We start from the raw sequence: 13,578 nt of genomic DNA, 5'->3' as shown, positions 1-13,578 counted from the left end.
AGTCCCCTTTGGGGTGAGAAGGGAGAAATATAAATACTGTAAATAAATAAATAAATAAATAAATACATGCTCTCCTGCCTGTTTTTTTTAAGGACTGCTGCTATTGTGATGCAAAATTTATCCAAATACACATATTTGCTTTAATATATTTATTAAAGAGCATGCATGTTTTTAAAAGTTATATCACGCTCCAAGAAGTGTGATCCAGAGCTCAAAAACAATCTGTATGGGGGTTTTTTTAGAAGCAAAAATGCTATTTTTCCTCTTTAATAGCTGGACAGTGTGTGTGTGTATGTGGGGGGGGGGGGGTCAGTAGAAGGTTCAGTGTGGGTCACTAATTTGTGGTAGTTACAAAATCTAATCTAATGGAAGCAGAAATAACCTTTCATTTGTGTTGTTTGTGCTTTCAAATTCTTTCTGGATTATGGAAACCATATTGCAGGGTTTTCTCAGCAAGATTTGTTCAGAGGGGAGTTTGCCTTTGCTTTCTTCTGTGGCCAAGAAAATGTGACTTGCCCAAGGTCACTCTCCCATTAGCATTCCTTTTAAGATGTTCTATTATTCCTAACATCGCTCAAATAATGTGTAAAATTTTTCCATTTTTGTTTTAGAAAGTTATTTGTATTTGCCACTTACCCACTGGGGCATCTTTCCTGCTTGAGGGTCATGATGATGAAACTGAAGAACCAAGACCGTCACCACCACCGACAAGCCAACAATGACCATGATGCTTGCAAAATACTGAGCTGCAGATTAAAAAATCAGGGCAAGCAAAGAAAAAGTTACTTAATATTTTGAGACATTATCATACTATGGTCATACTATGGCATGCTTAGATTTTGTTATCCCGTTCTTTGTCAAAACAGGAAAACAATGGCATTGCCCTATCATACGGTCCCCCTAATAGCATTCTGTTTACACATGTTGTACTATCTGCTTTCCACACCACCTTGTAAACTGCCCATCCTTACCTGTGCTTTGCCCTTCCTGACACACAATCCTTATACTGTTTTTTAAGATGGAAGTACTGCACAATTCACATATTTGGCTCAATATCACAAGAATCTGACACTTTCAGTTTGTTAGTAGGAAATTTCACAGTTGCACACAGTAATGCTTTTCTCAGTTGCTGTGCACACATTCATCTCTCAGTATTACCCATCATAATAAATATGGATTATGAATTGCCAATCCCACATTAATTTATGCTACCAGAATGTGATGTAGTTAACAGTACCAATTGGTTTTGAGTGGTGAGGCCACAACAGCAGAACCATGTGGGTTCCAATGGGTGACAATGTTTTGTCAATTTGAATCCAGTGCACCACATCATAATTGAAGGTGCGTGTCCACATTCACAAGGCAATCTGCATGAACAAATCCAAGCTGTTAGCATGTGGGTGAATGTAGCTGAACACACAAGCAGTAACTTTCCAAAATATTCTCTGTGGTATATTCACAGAATTGTAGAGCTGGAAGAGACTTTGTGGGCCATCCTGCCAAGAAGCAGGAAAATCACATTCAAAGCACCTCCGACAGATGGCCATCCAGCCTCTGCTTAAAAACCTCCAAAGAAGGCTTTTAAGCAGTCCAGGGCAAAGAGTTCCACTTCTGAACAGGTCTCCTTACAGTGAGGAAGTTCTTCCTAATGTTCAGGTGGAATCTCCTTTCCTGTAGTTTGAAGCCACTGTTTCACGTCCTAGTTTCCAGGGCAGCAGAAAACAAGCTTGCTCCCTTCTCCATAGAATTCCACACAAAGGAAATGCTTGTACAACAAGAAAAAAAACAGGTAAGAACTTCAGAACTTGTAATATCTTAAAACAGAGGTTGGCTTTTTGGGGTTCTTTAGCCATTGATACCACACTAGCAGGGGGTAAACAACATCCCCTTGATGTCCTTTCCAACATTATCAATCTATTAGTCAACAACATCCTGACTGAAAACTTTAGGACTGGAATAGCCAAACGACAGTACATGGATCCACTTCCTCCAGCTCCCCCATCTCACTGGGTAGGGTGTGGGGGTCTCATTTATACCTTCTATGCTAGGTAACGAAAAAGACAAGCGCTCTTATGCTCCTTCAGACGCCTGCTAAACACATGTTGCTTGGACAAATGTATACAACAAAATATACCCCAACGGTCACTTGTCTCTTCTACAAATCCTCACAATCGTACCCTCATCTTAAAACTCTTAAGAAGGTATCATTCAGCACAGTCAACATGAAAGAGATGTTGGTTGTCTGGGCAGTTCTTTGAGGTGTTTTAGGAATAAATTATAAATATTCAGAGAAGAGAGGGTGAACACTTTACCTGTCTATATAAAGGGCTGTTTTCTTTTAAAGAACATCACATTTGCAATTTCCTGGCTTAAAAAAACCCCCTAATACAGCCATTTTATTTCTGTGTTAGCTTGTAATTCCAAGTTGACTTGTTCTCTTAGTCCAGTCAGTGGATCCATGCAACTGAATAGTTAAACCCAGAGAAACATTCATCATCATCATCATCATCATCATCATCTTATGCCTCAAGTACCATAAGCATCAACTTATGCCTCAAGTACCACCTGTCAGCAGTAAAGAACTGGTGGGATCACAAACCTGCAAAGGTCGTGGAAAATGAACATGCAAAGATACTGTGGGACTTCCGAATCCAGACTGACGAAGTTCTGGAACGCAACACACCAGACATCACAGTTGTGGAAAAGAAAAAGGTTTGGATCATTGATGTCGCCATCCCAGGTGACAGTCGCATTGACGAAAAACAACAGGAAAAACTCAGCCGCTATCAGGACCTCAAGATTGAACTTCAAAGACTCTGGTAGAAACCAGTGCAGGTGGTCCCGGTGGTGATGGGCACACTGGGTGCCGTGCCAAAAGATCTCAGCCGGCATTTGGAAACAATAGACATTGACAAAATTATGATATGCCAACTGCAAAAGGCCACCCTGTTGGGATCTGTACGCAGCATCCGAAAATACATCACACAGTCCTAAACACTTGGGAAGTGTTCGACTTGTGATTTTGTGATACAAAATCCAGCATATCTGTCTTGTTTGCTGTGTCATACAATAAAAAAAAAAAAATAATAATAATAATAATAATAATAATAATAATAATAATGGGCTGCTTTTCATGTTGTGGTACATAGGTTATCTAGACTACAAAAACTGTAGGAAAAGTAATACTATACCAGAATTATTTCTATTGGGCCTTACCAATTCCAAGTTACACACAAATGAGGAAAAGATTCTAAACTACCTGGTTATAGGAGCTACAATTGTCTTTGCCAAATTATGGAGATTGAATCAGATCCCTTCAGCTAACCAATGGATATCAAAGATATGGGAAATAAAGACTATGGACAGACTGACATTTTTGATGAAGAAACACCATGGAAAACCAGTCAAAGAAACAGACTGGTCAATATTCAAAGAATATATAAGAAAAAGACGGACATATTCCAAAGAAATTACATAAGAACTATATGAAATACCAAATTCAATCAACACAAGTTGACGCCATATGAGGCAAATGATCCTCCCCCTACTTTGCTACATTTAGCAACTACATCATAAGAAGACCATACTCTACTATCCGAATACCTGACTGACTTCCCAGATCCTCTCTCCCCCCCCCAATCTCTTTCCTCTTGTTTCCCCCTCTCCCCCATCCTCACCCCCTCCACCTAACCCCTTCCCCCCCTCACCCCACTTCGTACCCCACATTTAAAAAAATATATTTAAAAATTCTTCAATAAAAATATTCCAAAAAAAGAAAAGTAATACTATATAAACAGTGAAGCAGCATTACAATATAGTGCAAATAATAATAATAATCATCATCATCATCATCATCATCATAACAACTTTATTTTTGTATCCCGCTCTATCTCCCCGGAGGGACTTGGGGCGGCTTACATGGGGACAAAGCCCAGTTGATTGATTTGCTTCTACTTTTCTATAGGGTAGCAGAAAATTAGAAATGGCTTTCAAGAAGACATGGCAAAAATCCAAATTATCTGAAATTTTTGAAGACTCTCAGCAATTTTCTTGCAATGTTAATTTGTCATCTTAACCAGATGCTTCACTTTCCCATTATCTGTGTCTAATTCCCATTACAGTTTTGATGGATTATAACGTATTAATTTCTTTGTTGAGTCGACTGTGGTTTACCTTTGACTGGCCTAGCTGAATCCTTTTGAGTCTCCTGTTTCAATTACAAGCAAAACTCTCACTTAGCTATTGAGGGCCCTCCAAATGTTATCAAGGCAAAAATTATGCAGCTGGTGATGATAATGCATAATTACAAGTATGACATACTTTTGGTTTTATAACATTTAATGTTGCATCTTATAATTCATCAGCAACATGAGGATCTATTGCTTTGTATGTTGCTGAGTTCATTAACTGATTAATTGAGCTTGACTCTCAATGTTGCGGGCCTCCCTAGAGGAAGTATAGAAAGTTGTTCAATTTCCCCAAACAGAGAAAACAAGGAAACAAACAAATAGTATCTGCCAACAAAAGCAGTTAATTTTTATTTTCCATGCCTGGCTTGCCTGTCTATCTCTTAGTAATCAATGCTTTGAATGCAATACAGCATTAGCTACATTTAAGCCTAGGAAATCAATCATGGTGGAGGACATCATAAGAAATGCTTACAATATATTATTGTGTCACTAGTCAAATACTTTGCCATCTTTTATCCCATAAGCCACGAGAACACAATGGACTATGCAACATAACCACCATCATCCACCCAACAAGACTTTGTGTGCCTTCAAGTCAACTCTATTATGGTGACCTTATAGAAGGGTTTTCTTGACAAGATTTGTCCCCTGAGACTGAGGCCCCTTCCTCACGGCTGAATAAAATCCCACATTATCTGCTTTGAACTGGAATGTATGGCAGTGTAGACTCAGATAATCCAGTTCAAAGCAGATATTGTGGGATTTTCTGCCTTGATATTTTGGGTTATATGACTGTGTGGAATGGCCCTGAGTGTGACTTGTTCAAGGTCACTCAGTGGGTTTTCATGGCTGAGCAGGAATTCAAACTCTGGCCTTCATAGTCATAGTCAAATGGTTCAAACCACTAGACCACATTGGCTCTTAGGACCTCATAAGATGCAAGTCTCTCTCGGTTCCACATATATTTTTTTTCGTGTCAGGAGCAACCGGAGTTGTTTCTGGAGTGAGAGAATTGGCCATCTGCAAGGACGTTGCCCAGGGGACGCTTGGATGTTTTGATGTTTTACCATCCTTGTGGGAGGCTTCTCTCATGTCCTCGCATGGAGCTGGAGCTGAAAGAGGGAGCTCATCCGCGCTCTCCCCGGGTGGGATTAGAACCTGGCAGCTTTCAGGTCAGCAATCCAACCTTCAAGTCACGAGGCTTTTATCCCCTAGGCCACTGGAGGCTCCTTCCGGTTCCACATACTTCTAAAACATTTCAGAGATGAAATGCCATGGAATCCTTCACACGAAGTAAAAGTACTTCCAGTTCTCATCTGTCACACTTTGTCCCTGAAATGTAAAAGTGTGTGGAATTGGGGGAGGACTTGTGTCTGATGAGGTCCTAAGAAAGGGGGGCAGGAGATGAGGAGAAACCATCTTTTAAGTTCCTAATGAGCCTGAAAATGAGAGAAAGTGATTTAAACACATGGGATGAGATCTGTCAGATACACCTGTATTTAATCGTTTCAATGACATGGCGGAATAGGCATTCCTATGGGTGGCCTTCTATGCTTGTTTTCTTTTACAAAATCCTTCTGCAGGAGGCTTTAAATAATGTACCATAATCCCAAGGAATAGCACTATTGTAAGTTGTCACCACTTTGCTTTCACTGCATTTTCTCCTTCATAGTAATCTAGTATTTTGAAATTGTGCTATTGCTAGCTTTTTAACTTTTTTTGTTCCTTTTAAAAACCCACTATAGGAAGTACTAGTGCCTATGAAAGTTAAGGAACAATTTATAGTAACCTTGTAATTTTGCCTTAAAATTGAACATACCTTTGTAAGTTCTCATATCACATTGGTGCCCAAACCTATGATTTTTACTATGAAATGAGTTTTAAAAGGCATGAGAGGAAGAAGTCTTGGCAAAGGGGTTTATAATAACACTGGTATAATGGAGGGAAGGAAGGCATGAGAAAGACAGATCATGGCAAAGGGGTTTAAAATTCTCCTGATTTTCCCCCCAAATGGGATAAAGTCCATAGTAATCTTGGCTTTTGAGACAGCTTTACAGCTAGCTTCTTAATTTTGTTTTTCTACAATTTCAAAGTTTTACACCGTTTTTGTAGTTCCTTCTTTGGACTACACTTCTCAGCATTGTAGGAGTTGTAATAGTCCAAGCTCTATGTCCAAGCTCTATGTCTTTCTTGATACAAACCTCCTTCAGCTGCTGCCAGTTTTGGCCGAAACCTATAATTCATTAGAGAAGGAAAAGAGAAGCCCTATTTGAAATAGCCCGCTATGGTATGCAATGGTTGTTGTAGCTCAAAGGTGGCACATACATTGGCTGGTCCTTTGAACTGAACCCAGTTCCTCCAGATTACTGGAACACTAAGAAGTATTACCTCTGGCTTCAATACTCAGGCTTCACTTCCATCAATTTTGCTTTGGTGGCTGATTGCGTACCCTAAGGCTGTCATGAGATGCAACTAGCATTTTGTTCATGTTGTAGCTACTGGCCTCAATCTGCCAAGCGCATCATGTGGCTGGCTTGGCCTTTTTTGCCATCTGCTTTTTTTACTATAGCTAAGCAATTGACTTCCTAGCCGGCTGACTGAGGCATCCTGCCAGAAGTCTCCAATGATTATGTAGCACCCTGGATCATTTGTAGCCCTTCTGACTGTCATGAATTGGACAACATAAGGACACGCACCATGGGAAATATGTCTGGCTATGGAATCTAAATGGATAAAGTCTTTGCCTTGCAACAGGTTTGTGCCTTGGTTTTAAACAGGTTAACTACAGGACTTGGCAGTCAGCTCATGATTTACAGGTTATGCCCTCAATCAGGAAGCAGTAAGGAAATATCTGCTTCTCTCTCACACTCTCACTTACTCACTCTCCCCTTCTTTTTCCCCTCTGCCTCATAGTACAAAATGCAAAAGTACTAATAGTTATTACAGCTCTCATAAATCCATTTCTTTCTTTTTCCCACTGGCTCTTGCAAATGCTCAGAGTTGCATGAGTACAGGTCACCAATCTCAATACAAAGACCAATAAATGCAAAGCCACAAACTGGAAAAGAAAAGAGGGCTATTGCTAATGGATTCAGGCATAATGTACAAGATGGGAGTCACTATGGTAAATGGAGGGTGCTGGGTCTCTATCTGCTGATGTACAAACTGCTGTAGAAATGATGGAAAGAATATTTAATGCTGGAGAGATTAGAAAGGAAAGCAAACAAGATTTTTTAATTAGTCTTGGACTCTGTCAAACCAGCCTGCCAAGGAGCATTAGATTCAAATGTGGCAAACAGGGCATATGCGCAGATGAAAATCTGTGGTTTCATCCCCAAGTGGGAAAGTTGAAGTGCAGAAGTCAAAGGTTTTAATGATGTCTCAGAAAAAAAAGAAACGCTACTACCCTGTGCATAGCAATTACACAATCATCACAAAGCTATGAAACCTATGCAGAGAAATAGACTTTAATGAAAATATGGGCAAAGTGGGTCTCCAAACTCCCTTTTGCTATATACCTCATATACTCTCTAACAGAGGACAACTAGAACACACATGGTCAGGCATCATAATAGTGTGGTCAAAATGTCTAAAGTTATAAATGAGAAAGACAAATTGGGAGCAGCTATAGCAGTTTGTTTTTGCGTGAGCCTACTAGGAAGAATTCTGCCTCCTTTCTTCCTCTCCAAGGACCTCATCATACTGGGAGTAGTTTGCTCCTTACCACGCTAGGACTCCTCTTTGGTGACAGTTCTTGATGGACCCCAGCAGATGATGCAAGCTGAGGCCCCACTCTATCGTGGATGAAGTGGTGAGGAAGTGTTGGATTCTAGCTTCCTTGCCAACAAAATAAGAAATCTTTTTTTGGGTAGCTCCAACAGAGCTACTCACATTTTTCGGTCTTTCCCCCATTGGATGGGGAAAACGGGAAAGTATATCCACATTGCCACACTTTTCCCTATCTAATGGGGGCAGGGGCAGGGCCCGATGCCCCCATGTGATGAGGAAGAAGGGAGGGAGTGTGGGTTGCTGCGAGGTGCCATGTACACCTTCCATTTTGCCAGTGATTTCTGGCAAAATGGAACAATATAGAGGGCGGGCATCAGTATGATGAGGTTCCTTTTCTCTCTACTATTAAGCAACCAAAGACAAAGGAGGAAAGGAGACGAGAGAAACCGGGCTATTTTAAAAGCATCTAAGTAAGTGGAACCACGGAAGACTAATCAGGATTATCTTTGCCAAATTGTGACAGATGGAAGATATGATCCCCACCCCCCCACCCCACACACACGCACACAAACTATCCCCAGCACTTTTCCAAATAAAACAGGACACCTTCCAAAGCAATTTGTTCTAGATATTAGTTTAACCTTTCATTGTGTCTTCTAATACTGTACTAAATTTAGTTCAATTTTTGCCCATTTCCACATGGGCACTTCTGTCGAAGAAAGATAAACTTTAGCCCTTTATCAAAATAGAACACTACAATGTTAAGAAAGGATCTGAACCACATGATGTGAGCTGGTAAAAGGTCTGTGCTTTCTTTATCCCTCATTTGGTGGCAGGTAGTGGAAGAATAGTGGCACAAAAGTATTACAGCCCATACCACCAACATGCAAAAGATGAGGATGGAATCGATATCTTGTTACTTGCAGACTTGTTTCACCTCCAACCAACTGCCTCAGATTGTTTTGTTTCTCTCTGTTGTCTGTAGAAAGCAGTGCCACTCAAGACTAATTTACACAAAGAGCTGATGAAAAGGCCAAATTATTTTTGGACTGTATTTCTTCCAAGAGATAACATAATGTTGTTCCTTAGGAGGAGGAGGAGGAGGAGGAACAGCATCTTGCACATAGGCAACTATGTCTTACAACCATTTGCCTTGTTTTGCATTCATAGGGTTTGATGGGTTATCCTGTCTTATTCACAGGAAAGCATTCAACTGCATAATGGTGCTTCTGCAGACTGAATATGCAACAACAAAATTCAGAGAAGAGAATTATCATTTTGCCACTGAAACAAATATTCCCTTTTCTCAGAAGTTAGAATTTTTCCATGTGTAGATATTTATTTATTTATTTATTTATTTATTTACAGTATTTATATTCCGCCCTTCTCACCCCGAAGGGGACTCAGGGCGGATCACATTACACATATAAGGCAAACATTCAATGCCTTGACATAGAACAAAGACAAGACAAACACGGGGCTCCGAGCTGGCCTCGAACTCATTGTTGCAGCTGGTTGCTCAACAGCCTGCGCTACAGCCCAGCCCATAAAATGGTTTTTATATATAAAGCACGCACGATTCAAAGATTCATCTGTTTTTCAAGATGCTTACATGGTATATGAGAGAAGAGTGCATCTTAGAATCAATGAAATACAGTAACTCAACAGTACGTTTCCTGTTCAGTTCAGTATGTTCAGTTTCCTCGAGAGAGATCCATATCTCTCTTCATAGAAAAAAATACAGCACTCTGAATTTTTCAAAATTCATCATGCGTGTTCATTTCACTACAAGTATGACTGAGCAGCTACCTGGACATCCTCCTTCCGCCTGGAAGCGTATTCACACCACACTTCAAAACAAGGAGCTTGAGCTCCGGGATGTAAAATGGAGCTTTTTAAGAGACTATGAGGACATGCTCAGAGTGCACTTCCCTCTGAGGACATTAAAGACAACCCCTATTTATCAGGAAGTCTATCTTTAGCTCAGCAAGATATTTCATTAACAAACATGACTCTGAAGAAAACTGCACAAATATTAATGATGCTGGAGATTAGGAGATTTAGGCATAGGAAGCTCTGTTTGTTTGTATTTTAGTCTCTGGAATAGCAAAAGACAAGCTTCTTACATCTTCTCTATGACTTCCCTAATGCGGCAATGCAAAAAAAATCCCACTGTACCGTGGAGGCCCTCACCATACAATGGAGCACTGGGATATGTGGGAACAACCATTACTTTCCATTGCTGAACTGTTGTGCATCACATTCACTGCACAATAGCCACATAGTTTGCTCTGCTTGTGCAATGGTCCGGCTCTGACAATGTTCCTTCCCTGCAACTCCCTGGAATATGACTATTGTACAATGCACTTTCAAAAGCTGGTTCATGATGTTGTAAATTCCTAATAGGATATCAGCCACTGCTTTCTTTGCAAAATATTATAGAAGTTGTTTTTTCATTAAGAAGTCTAGAAATGTAAAACATGAGGGAAATGCACAGAAACTCTCTTGCTTAATGAGAATATGAGTTTTAAATCTTTTATTCTCACATGTGAATATGAAATAGGCAACAGTTTCCATTTCTAATTAGAAGTAATTCTACACTAGATCTCCATTAAGTGGATGCATATCTGCAATCCAAAGTTCAACCAACCTTTAATACATCAGATAAGATACATACATGTCTCAAATAATGTTACTCATCTTCATCTGGAGTTACTAATTGCAATGTGTAAAGGATTATATATGGAAAGAATAGGACTCATCTGGATTTAGTAATTATGTGCAAGCAATTGTAAGTGAGCAGAAATAATTTCTTTCATTATGAGATTTTTTGTAAAAGGGGGACTCAAGGTGACTAACAATAAAATCAAACAAAACAAAAACAGTTAAAATATGAAAACAATGATAAATGATAAAACAAATTAGAAACAGTTAAAATACATTAGTAAATAATGTATAAATAGTATCCATCCAGTTAAAGGCCTCCTCAGATGTGCCCTGTGCAACTATCAAAGTTGAGTCTAAATAACCTAGAGTAGAGTTGGGCACGGGTCTGTTTTCCTTCAGTACCTTCAGAGGACGTAATGGTAAGGGCCCTCCTGGTAAGAAAACCCACCCGCAATGAAAGCAAGCAGGAACTGATCTCGGCTTCCTCCTACCCTATTTGCCATCACAGTTGAATCTTTTTGATTTTCCTTTATTCTCCTGATTCTTTTTATTTAGTGGGACTGACTGGGAGTTGAGGAACTGAGGGACAGTGGATGGGGCTGTGCGTGTGTGTGTTTGGGGGCTTTCACCCTTTTAGCTTCTTTTTCTTCTTTCCTTCCTCTCCTTCAGGAAATACTTCTAAAAGATAACTATTATTATTAATAATTATTATTAATAATAGTAATCCCTGCAAACAAAAAGAGAAGCCCACCTCTCCTCTTGAGTATAAAGTAGAAACACTGGAAGCAAAAACCCTAAGCAGAAAGGAGATTGCAGGCAAGAGAGGGGATTTTTAAGGTAGTCCAGGGAGGATAGTGCCACTGAGCTGTTCATCGCTGTTCCTTCCCTGAGCCTCCTTAAAATGCCTTGGAAAGCTGCTGGTGCTGGCCTGAGAGAGAAACCATGTGCACCTGCCTCTCCTCTAGAGTAGAACAGCTTTAAGAAGCATTAAACCTGATCTCCTCCTCTACAAGGGAAAGGATCCATAAAGAATGGTAACTTTGATGCTTCTTAAATACAAATATTAATGAAGGATATAGAAGGAAATCCCACCCATAATTGGCTGGATAGGGTGCTTTCTCAACCCCTTTGAAGGGAAGAAAGGAAAATCTCCCAGGGGAAAGGGGAGCCAATGGGCTGAAAAGTGCAATTTTTTCAGATACAGAATAAAAACACCCATTTGGCAGTGCACCCATTTTCGGGAGGTGCTAGTAAACGGATATGAGGAGCTTACGGTATCCGGCAAGCAGAAATTGACAACAACTCACCCAAAATACACAAGACTACTAGAGACATCCACTAGTGAAGTAATAAGGGTGGGCCCTGATGATGTAATTCATTTCTTAATTTCTTAAGCATCAACCACTGATATAGGGATGCGCAGTCCAAATCACAAAACCAGCTCTAACAAATGATATATACATACACATACGTATATATATATACATATACACACACACATTTTTCATGGCAGAGCTTTCATCCTGCGATTCCTCCTGCTTGCCCAAAGGATCAGAGAAGATGACCTAAGCCCTGAGACTCAGAGCCAGGCCCTGACATCTGGGACCCCTATGGCCTAGACCAGGGGTCCCCAAACTAAGGCCCGGGGGCCAGATGCGGCCCATCGAAGCTATTTATCCGGCCCCCACGGCACAAGGGCAGAAGGGGGTTGGGCTAAATGACCCAAGGGGTCTCTTCTTCTCTTACAACCCTTATTATTATTATTATACATTGAGGCTGGATGGCCATCTGTCAGGGATGATTTGCTTGTGCTTTTGGTGCACAAAGACAGGAGGAGTTGGATTAAATGGCCCAAGGGGTCTCTTCCAACCCTCTTTATTATTATTATTATTATTATTGTTGTTGTTGTTGTTGTTATTATTGTTATTACTATTATTATTAACATTGAGGCTGGGTGGTCATCTGTCAGGGGTGCTTTGCTTGTGCTTTTGGCACTCAAAGGCAGAAGGGGATTGGACTCAATGGCCCAAAGGGTCTCTTCCAACCCTCTTTATTATTATTGTTGTTGTTGATGTTATTATTATTGCTCGGTGGCCAACTATAGTCCGGCCCTCCAACAGTCCAAAGGATTGTGAACCGGCCTCCTGTTTAAAAAGTTTGGGGACCCCTGGCCTAGACTCACTTAACATGGAATTCGACTCCTCAGGAGGTGCCCCCGAAAAGGCCCTCTTGGGTTGTGTTGCAATTAAATTGGCCATCTTCTGGGATGGTATTCAATGACTTCTGCTGCTTCAAGTTGTGAAGATCGCATTTTCAATTTGAGAAGATTGCATTTTAATACTCCCAACAACCAGGACCACCTGGAAACAGTGGGGTGACTGCTGTGGTGTAGAACTATTTCCTTGATTTGCTACTTCTACTAGCATTTTTTAAAGCAGAGCAAAGTGGTTTTAAAGGTTATAATATCCCTCCCCTGAAGGTGGACACCCTCCTTCCTATCAACTAGGGAGAAACCCAACTCATTCCATTGCATGTTGCGATCTGCCTGTTTCGAAAGTAATAGCTATCCTCTTGGGGTGTCTTTGTTAATAAAGAGACACAGCTGTAACGAGAAGGTCTTATTATTTGGCTAAATGAGAGGCATACGGTTTGGGTTTGGGAATCTTGCCATGATAGGGAAAGAATGCCAGCTAAATTACCTTTGGGATGTCCTCCAATTGTATTATTCTGTGAAAAGAATTCAACAGTTTGAGTGAACGTCTGGCAATTACCGCCTTGAATGAAATGTAGTCTGCTTCTCTGTGCACTCTTGGAAAGTTAAATAGTTTGATACATAAACTGTGGATTGCAAGAGCTCAGAAAGCAAAAGCAGAGAGGCCTAAATCCAATTGTTATTCCCAACTAAAGTAGAATAAACCAGAATCAATAAAAACTTAGTAAATCAACGCTTATATAGAATCCACTAATTTTGTTGAGCATACTCTCCTTGTGG

The 13,578-nt window shown here is 40.3% G+C and overlaps 1 protein-coding gene across 5 annotated transcripts in view; it reads right to left on the bottom strand.

The window, feature by feature from the left end:
* LOC100562246 (neuronal acetylcholine receptor subunit alpha-7) overlaps nucleotides 1-13,578 on the bottom strand; it is a 208,657-nt gene that overhangs the window by 12,306 nt on the left and 182,773 nt on the right. For all 5 annotated transcript variants that reach the window (XM_008118694.3, XM_003226032.4, XM_062974152.1 and 2 more), the window contains one exon: nucleotides 637-746. In XM_008118694.3, the coding sequence (XP_008116901.1) occupies nucleotides 637-746 (110 nt within the window). The remainder of the gene's footprint in view (nucleotides 1-636; nucleotides 747-13,578) is intronic.

The sequence above is a fragment of the Anolis carolinensis genome, chromosome 2, assembly GCF_035594765.1.
Source record: "Anolis carolinensis isolate JA03-04 chromosome 2, rAnoCar3.1.pri, whole genome shotgun sequence".
NCBI classification, from domain to species: Eukaryota; Metazoa; Chordata; class Lepidosauria; order Squamata; family Dactyloidae; genus Anolis; species Anolis carolinensis.
Note: the sequence above shows the minus strand (reverse complement) of the source record. Positions and strands in the feature narration are given on the sequence as shown.